Source organism: Malaclemys terrapin, chromosome 12 (genome assembly GCF_027887155.1).
Source record: "Malaclemys terrapin pileata isolate rMalTer1 chromosome 12, rMalTer1.hap1, whole genome shotgun sequence".
NCBI classification, from domain to species: domain Eukaryota; kingdom Metazoa; phylum Chordata; order Testudines; family Emydidae; genus Malaclemys; species Malaclemys terrapin.
The window spans coordinates 32484745-32499004 of NC_071516.1; the positions used below are offsets into that span (position 1 = coordinate 32484745).

Genomic DNA, 14260 nt, shown 5'->3' on the forward strand with positions numbered 1-14260 from the left:
GCGTTGGACGTTGTTGCAGGATGTTATTAGCAAACGTTTGCCAGTCACCAGATAGGTTAATACAGAGTGTATGTAAAATGTTTTTGCATCCACAGTAGTTTGGAATAAGCTGGCTGCTGGTCTGGGATAAAGCAGAGCATATGTATTGCAGGGGAAAGAAAGAGGGAGGAAAAACAAAATGCTTTTTTTCCGCTTTTAAAAAAGTGTCTCTTGTCTACTAGGACCCCAGAGTTTTGGACAGCATGCTCCCTTATCTAATGCACTACTATGGCAACCCACATTCCAGGACTCATGCCTATGGCTGGGAGAGTGAGTCTGCTATGGAACGAGCCAGGCAGGTGAGGCTTTTCAGCCCCACCACAGAACATAAATATGTTTTCCTGTTCATAAACTAGTTGCTTAAAAAATAAAAATACCCCAACCCGCATAATTCTGGTTTAGTTCCTAGGAGGTGGGACTTGGCAACTTGATCTCTAGCAACTTAAGAATTTACTATGTTATGTATAGTTTGGCAAACTCAAAACAAAACACATACAGTAACTCCTCACTTAACATTGTAGTTATGTTCCTGAAAAATGTGACTTTAAGTGAAACGATGTTAAGCGAATCCAATTTCCCCATGAGAATTAATGTAAATGGTGGGGTTAGGTTCCAGGGAAATTTTTTCCCCCAGACAAAAGACTGACTATCTATCTATCTATCTATACACACACACACACACTATAAGTTTTAAACAAACAGTTTAATACTGTACACAGCAATGATGATTGTGAAGCTTGGTTGAGATGGTGAAGTCAGAGGGTGGAAGAGGGTGAGATATTTCCCAGGGAATGCCTTACTGCTAAATGGGCTGAGCCCTCAAGGGTTAACACATTGTTGTCAATGTAGCCTCACACTCTACAAGGCAGCACAAATGGAGGGAGGGGAGACAGCATGGCAGACAGAGAGACACACCCTGTGTGTGTGTGTGTGTGTGTGAGAGAGAGAGAGAGAGAGATGCGCATTGCCCCTTTAAATACGCTGACCACTCTAAGTACATTGCCTTTTTAAGTAGATCAGCAAGTTGAGACAGCAGCTGCTGCCAGCATGTTCCCTCTGTCCTGAGCCCTGTCATGTGTCCCCCTGCTCTGTGGAGATGGGGTAAGCGGGGAACAGGGGGGAGGGGGACACCCTGACATTAGCACCCCCCGCACAGCAAGCAGGAGGCTCCCAGGAGCAGCTCCAAGGCAGAGGGCGGGAGCAGCACATGGCAGTGGGGGGAGGGACAGCTGAACTGCCAGGCAATTGATAGCCTGCTGGGCGGCTGCCGCACAGGGAACTTAGGGGAGCAGGGAGCTGATACGGGGGGGGTTTGCTGGTCCACCCTGGTTCCAAGCCCCCACCAGCTAGCTGCAACGGGCTGCTCTTCCTGCAAGCAGTGGACAAAGCAGGCGGCTGGCAAACAACATTATAAGGGAACATTGCGCAACTTTAAATGAGCATGTTCTCTAATTGATCAGCAATGAAATAATGTTAACCGGGACGACTTTTAAGTGAGGAGTTACTGTATTTTATATTAAAATAATTTAAGTGGTGGTGACTTGGGTGTGTGTCGGGGGAGGCTTTCCAAAGCTCCTCAGGGGGGTTTGAAAGTCCATGGGACTTGTCGTGCTAAGTCCCTCTGACACCTGTGAAAATCTCCCCCTCGGGCATGTATCTGCCCTTGCATTAACTAGACGGTCTTCACGTTTTAATACAACAAGCTAGGTGAATGGATTTTTGCTTTGGTGAGTTTTACATAAGTTAAAGTTTGGGTGTATTTTGGTTGCATATGGGATATATTGCATATTGAATACACTGAATATTTGTTTTCATATTTTGTTTTCCCATCCCTTCAGAAGGGTTTATGTTCACAACAAGTAGTAGTATTGAATGCAAATGACCTATGCAAATCCTCCTCCACATTAAAAGAGGAAGTACATGTGTGTAATGCTATTTCTAAAGATAGTATCTATAATCCTGTCCAGGTTGGGCTAGTATCGGTGTAGAGGAGATGTTCTGGGAGATGCTGTACATATTCTCCGTGTGTGATGAACTCAATTTTCATGTTTTGAAATAGCAAATCATTTTTATTTCTTTTTAAACAGCAAGTTGCATCATTAATAGGAGCAGATCCTAGAGAGATTATTTTTACCAGTGGTGCTACAGAATCAAATAATTTAGCAATTAAGGTAAATGGCTGGTTTATAATACAACTGATGTATACTAAATTACTTTGAAATCTGTAATGGTTTGGGGTTTAAGTCCTGTTGTCAAGCTGCCAATGATCCATCTGTGACTCTGAATGGTTAATAAATTGATAATGATTTTAGTGGAAGGCTTGGTATGCTTGTTTTGATACAGTCCTAGTTTGACCAACTTGTTCCATGAAGGAATGGACTGCCATGCCCCAGTATACCTGGAGGGAGTGGTGGGCTAGTGGGCGGGAGCAGACTGGCCATGACCCAGGGTTTGGAGCAGGTGCAGTACTTTGCCTTTTCCTTAAAATGAAGAAATCTTTGAACTGTATTGAAATCCCCCACAATTAACCTAGCTGTTCCAGCCAAATTCCTTTGGGCCTGAAATTGTCCATCCTTGGTATTAAAGCAAAGGTGACTTTTTTTCCCTTCAAGCTTGATGAAAATTGTTTTTGATATATGCACGTGGGGATTAAAAATCCTTTTGTCCCACATGAAGTTTTGTGCTCATGTAACTGAAATCTTGATCATAAAGAGTGGCTGAAATCTTGATTATCAATAATTTTCCAAAGTTTTTGATCCTTTAACCCACAGGTGATTATTTTCCTTGTTAATATTTAGAAGATTTTTCATTCTGTTATCTCCCTCCAAAGAAGCAGAAAATTATAAATCCTTTCTTAATAAATACTTTCAGAATTCAAAGCTATATATTTTTGGAAGCAATTAAAGAACCAAATAGTCTAATTTAGTGCAAGTAATATTTGTAGATTATAATTGAGTAAATAATTGGGAAAAGATGGTGATTGTCTCAGGAGGGACTGGGATGTTGGGTTATCTCCTCACTCCCTCTTCAGATTGAATATTGATTTGCATATAATAAACCAGTAGGTAAAGTTTACTGGAGTGTTGTGGCTAATTCTCTTCATAAGTAGAGCCCTACCAAATTCATGGTCGTGAAAAATGCATCACGGACCGTGAAATCTGGTCTCCTCCCATGAAATCTGGTCTTTTGTGTGCTTTTACCCCATACTATACAGATTTAATGGGGGAGACCAGTGTTTTTCAAACTGGGGGTCCTGACCCAAAAGGGGGTCTGCACAGAAGTAAGGGTGGCAATACCATACCATGCCATCCTTACTTCTGCGTTGCTGCTGGCAGCAGCTCTGCCTTCAGAGCTGGGTTCCCAGCCAGCAGCCACAGCTCTCCGGCCACCCAGCTCTGAAGGCAGAGCCACTGCCACCAGCAGCGCAGAAATAAGGATAGCAGTACCGCAACCTCCCCTTCAATAACCTTGTGACCCCCCCAACTCTTTTAATGGTCAGGACCCCTACAATTACAACACTGAAATTTCAGATTTAAATATCTGAAATCATGAAATTTATTATTTTTAAAATCCTGTGACTGTGGAATTGACCAAAATGGACTGCGAATTTGGTAGGGCCCTGTTCATAAGAGACTTTCTCCCAATAGCCCTTTCAGACTGCCATGCTGAGTGACCTTGGGAGAAACTTCCTTTTGCTTGATGTCCTGCCCCTTTGAATTTATGTAAATCGCTATCTTTTAAGCAATTTCATAGCAGTTTTATTTTTCATTTAATGTGAACGCCAGGGTGTTGCAAGATTCTATAAATCCAGAAAGAAGCATATAATTACAACTCAGACAGAGCACAAGTGTGTACTGGACTCTTGCCGTTATCTGGAGGCTGAAGGCTTTCGTGTCACGTACTTGCCTGTTAAAAGAAATGGGCTCATAGATTTAAAGGTAAGTTGCTTGTTATCAAACACGTACAAATTCTCCACATAGCACTATCACCTTAGAGGCCTCAGCATCACTTTTGCTGAAGCATTGCTGTTACACTAAAAACAATTTTATTGATGATCTGTTCCTAATTATCAAAAGACAAAAGAATGGAAATCATACCAGCCAAGTTTTTAAGAGCAGCGTGCCACTTTGGAGAAAACTGTTTCTCTGCCTTTCTGATTTATTTCTTTAATATCTATAGTAAGAGAATGAATGTCATTAAAAGACAGAGGACAGAATGATATTGTGGTGGAATGGTAGTCCCACAATAGATTTTCATTTTAATTGGAAAGGAAACATTCTTTAAATCTTTGTTTTGATTTAAAGGATGACTTTGAGATGCTTATTGTAGTTTATGAATTGCTTGAAATTTTTAGGGAATTTTGAAGGGAAAAAAACCTAATGTATGAAGTTAGCTATAACTTTTAGAAAAGGACCATGTGATCAAAACATTTCCAGTGTCTAACATTTGTTTTGGATTTCTTTTGAACACATATTAGAGCAGTCTGAAATTAAATGCATGTGGCTCTTTGCTTTGAGTAGTTATGAAAATGTTAAAATAGCAACCTGTTTTGTATGAATGATGATTAAGGTTTAAAATAGTAATGTTTGAGTGTTGTCATAGAGTTCAATTGACACAAAATGTTACTAATAACATAAGCCATGGTGGCAGCATAAAAGTTATGTTGATGCAATGACAGAGGGTTTAGGATGAAGCAGGGTACAACACCGAATGCTTACTGTGGTACTAGAGGAATTCAGAAGGTGCAGTTGTAACCCATGCTAACACAATATGGCTCAGTTGCCCTCTAATGTTCTTCATGTATTGAAAGTGTGTGTGTGTGTGTGTGCGCGCGCGCGCACGCTCGCGCAGTATTGGTTCCTTTTTTCTAACTGAGCATGAAGGAGTTTCTACCTTTCACATACATCATTCTTTCCTCTCAAGGTTCTGTTCTTTTGCTGTGTTATTGCTCAAGTAATAGGGAAGCTGCCAGGAGTTTCAAAGAGAGAGCTGAGAGAAGTGTTATTTACTCCTTCACATAACACCAGAACCAGCGCTCACCTGATTAAATTAATAGGCAGCAGGTTTAAAACAAACAAAAGGATTTACTTCTTTACACAGCGCACTGTCAAACTGTGGAACTCATAGCCATGGGATGTTGTGAAGACCAAAAGTACAACTGGGTTCAAAAAAGAATGAGACAAGTTCATGGAGGCTAGGTCCGTCAATGGCTATTAGCCAGGATGTTCATGGATGCAACCCCATGCTCTGGGTGTCCCTAAACCTCTGAGTGCCAGAAGCTGGGACTGGACGACAGGGAATGAATCACTCTATAAATTGCTCTGTTCTGTTCATTCCTTCTGAAGAATCGAGGCACGAGCCACTGTTGGAAGACATGATACTGGGCTAGATGGCTCATTGGTCTGACCCAGTAGGGCTGTTCTTTTGTTTTTATGAACTGCCTAAAATCCTCTTGTAATGGACTCTTGGCTTGTATGGCTGCTGCTTTCTAACGATGGTTCCCCTCCACAGCATCAGTACAGGCGATTAAAGCTTTTGTGTTGGTTCTCCTAGGCTTCCCCCTCTGAACCTGAATGATAAGCATCTATGCTGGGCTTTGTGTTCCACCACCCATCACCTCCCATTCAGTTGTACACACTCCAATCAGGCCATTTCCCATCTTACACAAAACCTAAGTAAATGGCATACAGTGGGGTGCAGTTGGCCATGATGTATGAATTATTGGTGAGATTCTGTGGCCTGTGCAATGCAAGACATCAGACTAGATTATATGAATGGTTTCTTCTGGCCTTAAACATTTATTAATCTATGAATTCATCCCTCCCAGCCTCAGGCTGCAATGCTTGGGTTTCGGGCCACCGGATACCCATTAATACTTGGGGTGTATTCTGCTACACAGGGCTGTCAACTTTACCTCTGGGCCAGATACCCAGCTTTGAGTGATGACTTTCATATTCTTTTGCATGTAATGCATAATTGTTACTCCTGCTCTCAGATAACTTTGCTGACAGTAATCTTCCTTTTCCCCCCTTGTCCTTCCTTGTGTATTGCAATAATTTTCTTGAATTCAGAGGATTTGCCATTTCTTTAGACGTGTTATATCTGTTTTTTTTTTTTTTAATTAATAAAATACACTAGAAACAAGCTGGCATGAAAGTAACCGTGAAAAGCGTAGCAAAGATTTCATGGCTGTGACCTAGTCATACATTGTTGTTCATGTGGATAGTAAATGATCTAGAAATTAAACCGTCATGCTGCTTTTATTTATGTATAACTAGTATTACTGCTAATTGTGAAAATGGGGTCTTTTTTAACTGATAGATGTGCTGGTTGGTGATTGGTGGTGTTCTGCCTGAGCCTGCTCTATCTCCTTTTAGAACGTCTGTCAGTAAATTGAATCAGGATTTATTCCAACACTTCCATAATTTTCATTTGTAGTTCCAAAGAACTACAGGAACTTTTTCTTAACCGAATGTAATTTGCTATCAACACTGAAGCTAAGTGTTGGGTCTGTACGATGGGAAACGGAGTCACACATCCACCCAATTGAGGCTTTATTAGTTTTGCCTTTATTTTAATACAATTTCAGACAGAATTATTGTCAATACTTATTGTGTCTGGATATACATGGAATAGTTAAATGGGCCAAAATTGCACATTTTGGGGCACCAAAAAGTCCCTCCTTCCAGGGTGGTCATCACCTCCCCTGATCTCTTGGTCTGGTCCTTCAGTTTTGTTCATTAGTTTCTGATATGGCGTTTCTCCAGCCTTGGGTTCATTTTTACATGTATTCTGATACGTTTTCACATGCTCCATTACATAATTTTCCTCCAATCTGCATTCAACACATATCCATTGAATTGTACATAACCCATACATATTCATGTCCAAGCATTAATCACCTAATGTCTATAATTTTCTTGCTGAATTTGCAGTTTTGGGATCATGTTGCCGTCGGTCCCAGAAAAAGGGAGTTTGTGTTTATCAGTGCATGTTCGTACCTCTTACTTACATCTTCCAGCATGATACATTACTTATCTTGCCAACAGTATCATTTTAAACAAATCAGCAAATTATATAAAAGAGAAATTAACAAAAAATACCCTCGTGCCAGGCAAAGCCTTGGCCTGTGTATTGCCTTGTCTAATACTTCCTCTATATCCATAATTACAATTTATTAAATATATAGCTAACAATTAATCTTATTTTATTATTAGCGATCCTTCATTTCAATGTTAGATCAGTATGTGTTTATCATAGTATATTATCCTCCCTCTTAATCTGTTAAAAGGGGAATTTTAGAAAGTACACTATGTGATTCTTTAGTTCAATATCAACATTTCTTATCTACTGTAAACACAAATTTGTCAGGGTTTTTATTTTACTCAAAGTCCAAAAACTTTGTACTTTTGGATAGCCAAATCATATCAGTGTTTTTCCTGTTAAATATTTTAGGTGTTCTGGTTTTTAGGCCTTGGGTTTTAGTCAATTTTAACAGCATCCCAACACTAAACTGTAGGCGGCTTTTGCTTGTACTTTTAGTTACATTGGGCACTACATCTGTGTCTTTTCAATGTTTTCTCCAGGAACTGGAGGATGCGCTCCAACCAGACACAAGCTTGGTGTCCATAATGACTGTGAACAATGAAATAGGTGTAAAGCAGCCAATTAGTGACATTGGTAAGTAGGCAGTGTCTTCCAGCAACCTAATATAAATAACTCTGACTTGAAAAACGGTATCCTCTGCTTTGTATATACTACTACACATGTGGTTCATTATGAAAAATGTTCAGGAGACCAAATAACCAAACTTACCCAGTTTTAGCAATAAAATTGGCTGACAGTACAGGAAAAAGAGTCACTACATTACCAATCATTCTGGGAAGCTGTTTCTCACAGCATGCCAAATGACCTTATATAGAAGGTATGCTCCCCAAAATATGCCCCACAAGCTAGCTGTATTTATAGTTACTTGTTTACAAGTTAAAACCACTCTGTATGTCACCCAAGGCTAAAATTCACCAATCAATTAGCTTTTAGCTTCTTTTTTTGGTACCAGTGTATCCTTTATCTCTTGCTTTTGAACACAGTATTCCAAACCACTTGGGCCATGAAGGCACTCCCAACTTAGTACCAGGATAGAACACTCATGTATCTTGATTTTGATAGGGTTTATATTCACTAATGCCAGATGTTATATTTAACTTTGCAGGGTGTTGGGGGGATCTCTTGATGTGAGTGAGCATAATACAACTTAAAGTTAAGATTATATAATGTTGATCTGATGTGTAATACATATCAATAACGTGCAGTATGTATATGAAATATATTTTGGCTAATAGTACTAAAAAGGCATATTGGTGTAATATCAGGTGTAATGAAACTGGGCCCTAAGGAAGCTACATTGTTTTGAAGGATCAGAAGCAATCCATTGGCCTGTCTTGTCTGAGACTGTTTTGATGATGGTTTTGCTGTCTCAAACTATGTTCTTAAATCGCTTAAAAATGTAAACTAAAACTGCCTCTGATATTTTTAACGGGGAGTTGTTACAGTCACGTAGCCTTATAATGAGAGTGAGGTGCACTGTTTTCTGCTCCTACCTGGCTTTTGCAATTTAAAGCAAAGCTTTGCTATTGGCAGCCAAAATTACTACTTGTTCACAATAATCTGAAATACACACACATTGTGTGTTGGAGAATCCTAGGGAACAGTCGTGCAAAATGAGACCTAGAAATGAGTCAGCTGCGGATCAAATGAGAGTTTACACTGATCTGGCAAGAAAAAAAGATCACTGTTGGTCACTCTGCCTGGAGGCCCATCATGTCATAGGGTGGTAATAGTTTCTCTCTCTGCGGATATGGTGCAGCTACAATTGGAATATTGCTCACTTCTGGGCACCAGAAAATTACTGTGAGTCTGAAGAAAGTTCAGAGAAGAGCAACCACAGTGAGGTGGGAACTGAGAGTATTGCTTCTGTTTTTTGAGTAAAGATTAAAAGCTAAATTTGCAGAAGGTGGCTAAGTGACAACACAGTGGGGAATGGATCATAAGCATACAGATACTTGATGAGTATGAACACCAATGAAGGACAGAAATTATATTAGCCTGATGAATGGGATATTCTTAAGATAAAAGGGAATTGAGAAGTGGAAAAATCTAGGTGGACTACCAGGAGAACTTTTAAAGGCAGATCTGCCAGGTTGTGAGTAGACTTTTCCAAGGGAAGTGATAGAAGCCCTCATCGCTTAAGACAAAAGAATAAACTCAGCCATGCACTGTAGTTCCATAGGGGACAGTCCTGCATTTGACAAGATGACATTTTTGTCTCTAACTTCTATGATAAGGAAGCAACTTGTAGCCTTTCTGTTGCCTCTAAATTTCAGCTAGTTCTAGCCTCGAGCCGTGTACAACTAAGCTTGGGTGTCCGCTGGAATAGCTGCAAAACAGTCCATAGACAACTGACTAAAAAATTAGAACAACCTAAGAATACTCCTTTCTTCTCCCTTTTCCCCACAAAACTGCTCCTGCTCCCTGCAAGGTGACACTTTTCAGGTACGTTAATGCATTTAATGAGATAAGTAACTAACTGTCTTGTTTTTTGCTGTTGTGGTGTTCTTATCCCAGGTCAGATCTGCAGCTCTCGTAAGGTTTTCTTCCACACCGATGCTGCACAGGCAGTTGGTAAAATCCCTATGGATGTCAATGATATGAAAATTGATTTAATGAGCATCAGTGGCCATAAAATCTATGGTCCAAAAGGTATTGATTGATTGATTGATTGTTTTTCTAAGGGATTGATGTTTCCAAGCTTGTCTTGGGGTCACTTTGTTTCAGCATGCATTCTGTGAATTGTTCAGATAACTTATAAACCCGTCATACTCTTCTTGAATGAATAGAGTTTATCAGTAATCATTTAACCAATCATAGCATACTTGGATGATATAGTCTAGTATTTTTTTAAATGAAAAAGAGGCAAAATTTTCCAAAGGGCCCTGTGACTAGCATGAAGTCTCTGACAGAGCACATGTGTGCTAAGGCCTGTGTGTCTCCTTTCTGCCACAGCCTTAATCCATACTCTCTTTCTGCTGTTGGGAAGCAAACAGGTTCCATCAGTGCACAGTACCTCTTCAGAGTGCTCTCTTAGCTGATAGTAGTGACTCACTCAACAGCTAGGCAGAATTAAAAGTTCGGTGCTACACCTTTCCCATAGTCTGTCAGTTCTTGTGCTCTGACAATCATATTTTCCTATTTATTAAAATGTTTCTCTCCCCTCCCATAAATGGGAGGCTGTCTGAATATACAGGTTAAACAGTGGAACTAACTAAACACGAAGTGCCCAACATAAAACAAAGCAGAAACAGTTTTCTCCAACCCTACTGTTCCAGTGATCTTAGCATTACTTGGGCTGTAGAAAGTGAATTCCTCTGACAGAAATGTCATGAAGGGCCCATTCAGGCTGTGCTGCCAAACCTGCAGTGGGCATCTGGATCGTGCCTGCCCACCATCAAGCATGTGGACAGGCTGCAAGGCTCATGTAGTGTTAGCTGCTCATGTTCACATGAGGTAAAAGTCCAGACAGGCCTGTGTTGTGTTGACTGAGAGCTCTAAGGTAACTGGAGCCCCCTGGAGACTCAAAGTGCTTTGCTCCATCACTGTTGCCCTGGGAGGGATCTGGTTCAGGTTCTACCCCTCCTCTTGTTTCACAGGAAATATTTTGTTGCTTATTCCACAGCTTCCTCCACTAATACGTGCACTATTTCTGAACACCTTACTACTTCTCCCCCACGCCGCTGGGACTGGATCCCTGCCGCCATCAGGGAGTGAATGGATTTGGGGGAGAAGGTCAGACACACAAATTTAGGTTTGCAGCCAGTGGCCCCACTTGAGTGACTTAGAAGGAGACTTCAGATAGGTGTGAAGTAGCTCTGATGTTGACAGTGTTGCTGTAAAGCCACAGTGTGATAGGGCCAGTGTCAGCAATCCAAGAGAACACAAGTATGCCATTCCTTCCACTGATTTAGAAATCCTTAACTCAAATCCTTGAAATAGGGAGGGAGTGTAGAAGGTGATCATCTCTGAGAACCGTGTGTTTAATTTTTCTCATTTGGCAGTTGTCCATGTGGATCCCCACTCTTTGGAGTGGAACAAGCTGTATTGACCCTCCAGAAGGTGAAGCTGAGGAGCATTGGTGAAAAGTGATTACAGCATGGAACACCCAATTCAGGAGAGCAGTCTAGAAGGCAAATTTAAAGGAGTAAAGCTGTGTATAAGTGTGTGTAGAACGCTAAATACTGGCCTTGCATAGTCCAGGAATGGAGACAATGCAATTGTAGAACAGGAAGGGACCTCGAGAGGTTACTTAGTCCAGTCCCCTGCAATCATGGCAGGACTAAGTATTATCTAGACCATCCCGGACAGGTGTTCGTCTAACTTGCTCTTCAAAATCCCCAATGATGGAAATTCCACAACTTCCCTAGGCAATTTATTCCAGTGCTTAACCACCCTGACAGTTAGGAAGTTTTTCCTAATGTCCAATCTTAACTGCTCTTGCTGCAATTTAATCCTATTGAGGATAGGAAAGAAGCAGAGGTTAAGAAGAACAATTTTTCCTCAGACCTCCTTGTAACAATCTTTTATGTACTTGAAGACTGTTATCGTGCCCCCCAGTCTTCTCTTTTCCAGACTAAACAAACCCAATTTTTTCAGTCTTCCCCCATAGATCATGTTTTCAAGACCTTTAATCATTTTTGTTGCTCTTCTCTGGACTTTCTCCAATTTGTCCATATTTTTCCTGAAATGTGGCGCCCAGAACTGACACAATACTCCCATTGAGACCTAATCAATGCAGAGTAGAGCAGAATTCCTTCTCGTGTCTTGCTTACAATATGCCTGCTAATACATCCCAGAATGTTTGCTTTTTTTGCTACAGTGTTACACTGTTGACTCATATTTAGTTTGTCGTCCACTATGACCCCCAATCCCTTTCTGCAGTACTCCTTTCTAGGCAGTCATTTCCCATTTTGTATGTGTGCAACTGATTGTTCCTTCCTACGTGGAGTACTTTGCATTTGTCCTTATTGAACTTGATCCTATTTACGTCAGACCATTTCTCCAGTTTGTCCAGATCATTTTGAATATTAATTGTATCCTCCAAAGCACTTGCAACCCCTCCCAGCTTGGTATCGTCCGCCAACTTTATAGGTGTACACTCTATGCCATTATCTAAATCATTGATTAAGATATTGAACAGAATCAGACCCAGAACTGAGCCCTGCAGGACCCCATTCGATATGCCCTTCCGGGTAGATTGTGAACCTCTGGGAACGGTTTTTCAACAAGTTATGAGCCCACCTTATAGTAGCTCCATCTAGGTTGTATTTCCCTAGTTTGTTTATGAGAAGGTCATGTGAGACAGTATCAAAAGCCTTAAAGTCAAAATATATCACATCTACCGCTTCTTCCCCCCCATCCACAAAGCTTGTTAACCCATCAAAGAAAGCTATTAGGTTGCTTTAACACAGTTTGTTTTTGACAAATCCATGCTGACTGTTACTTATCACCTTATTATCTTCTAGGTGTTTGAAAATTGATTGATTAATTATTTGCTCCATAATCTTGCCAGGTACAGAAGATAAGCTGACTGGTCTGTAATTCCCCGGGTTGTCCTTATTCCCCTTTTTATAGATGGGCACTTTATTTGCCCTTTTCTAGTCCTCTGGAATCTCTTCCATCTTCCATGACTTTTTGGAGAGAATCGCCAATGGCTCAGGTATCTCCTCAGGCAGCTCCTTGAGTATTCTAGGATGGATTTCATCAGGCCCTAGTGACTTGAAGACATCTAACTTGTCAGTAATTTTTAACTTGTTCTTTCCCTATTTTAGCCTCTGATCCTGCCTCTCTTTCACTGGCATTCACTACATTAGATGTCCAATTGCTACTAACCTTTTTGGGGAAAACTGAAACAAAAATGGCATTTAGCACATCTGCCATTTCCCCCCTCATTGAGCAATGGACCTACCTTGTCCTTAGTCTTCCTCTTGCTTCTAATGTATAATTTGAGCCTCTGGATGGCTACAGGGTGGAGCCTGACCTCCCTGGGTATGAATGAAAAGCTTGAGGAAAAATTCAGATGGGCTAATAGCCTGTTTGAACAGAAACCAGAGACCATTTTAGATGGGAATTTGGGGTTAGAGTGCAGGACTATTTTATCCTTATGCAATGTGATGTAGGGAGGATCTGCCATCAAATCTGTATCTCGATAGCTCTGGCTGGTGTTATGAGGAATGCTGTCTTCAGAGAGATGGTACAGACAACAGTTTTAAAAATATTTGTACAACAGTCCCACAAGCTTTATGAGAACAAGATGCTGATCCCATAGCAGAGGTTGTTTGTGTGCTGGAGGAAATATATGGGGGAAGCCTTTCAGAAATTTGGGTATTGTAAGGGGAATGAAGATTGTCAATTTGTGCATTTGGATGGGTGGGGGAAGAGAGATGAGATGTAGCCACATATACTTCAAACAGTCTGAATTTTCTTCAAGTACACTCCAAGACAAAAGCGATGGAGGACCATATCAGATCTGCTCCCTCATGAGTTGCCCAGATAGAGAATGTCTTCCACTTTATTAGTGAGTAGGTCTGTGTGGTCTAAAGGCTTCCTGCTTTCCAATAGCATCTTTTAAACACTAGCAGACTATTATAGTGATCCCAGAAATCCAGAAGCCAAGCTGTTAGCCAGAGAGCATTTAGATTTAGGTGGAGAATATCACCAATCCGGAGAGAAGAGACCTGATTGATTGGGGTCCAGGGCTTGTGATTCTTACCGCAGTCCCAGGAGGGTCAGAAAATGAAAACTACCAAGGCTACCAGCAGCATCCTGGACCCATCCTGCCTAACTCTGTAAATGTACATAGGACTCTTGACCCCAGTCCAGAAGAAAAAGTGACTGGTGATACTGGGTCCTGTCCCTACAGCAGAACTGGAGACACCTGATGCTTTCTTGGTGGCATTGAGATCTAGGTGTGGCTTGCCCATCACCCTTGGAATGGGTGATGAAAAGTTGAATCTTTGAGGGGCCACTCATTCTGTTGATTGTAAACTCTGCTCAAGAAGTCTGCCAAGACATTGCCTTTTGATGAGCACGCTTTCCTGAGGACTGAAGACACACCGTGGGGCAAATGTGGTCTATTCAGAAAAAGCTTGGGCCAGTGCATAGGGTACTA

General features: G+C 41.1%; 1 protein-coding gene across 1 annotated transcript in view; it reads left to right on the top strand.

Moving 5' to 3' along the window:
• NFS1 (NFS1 cysteine desulfurase) overlaps window positions 1-14260 on the top strand; it is a 33162-nt gene that overhangs the window by 2917 nt on the left and 15985 nt on the right. The window contains exons 3-7 of the mRNA XM_054044960.1: window positions 222-338; window positions 2127-2210; window positions 3825-3977; window positions 7626-7719; window positions 9664-9798. Coding sequence (XP_053900935.1) covers window positions 222-338; window positions 2127-2210; window positions 3825-3977; window positions 7626-7719; window positions 9664-9798 — 583 coding nt within the window. The remainder of the gene's footprint in view (window positions 1-221; window positions 339-2126; window positions 2211-3824; window positions 3978-7625; window positions 7720-9663; window positions 9799-14260) is intronic.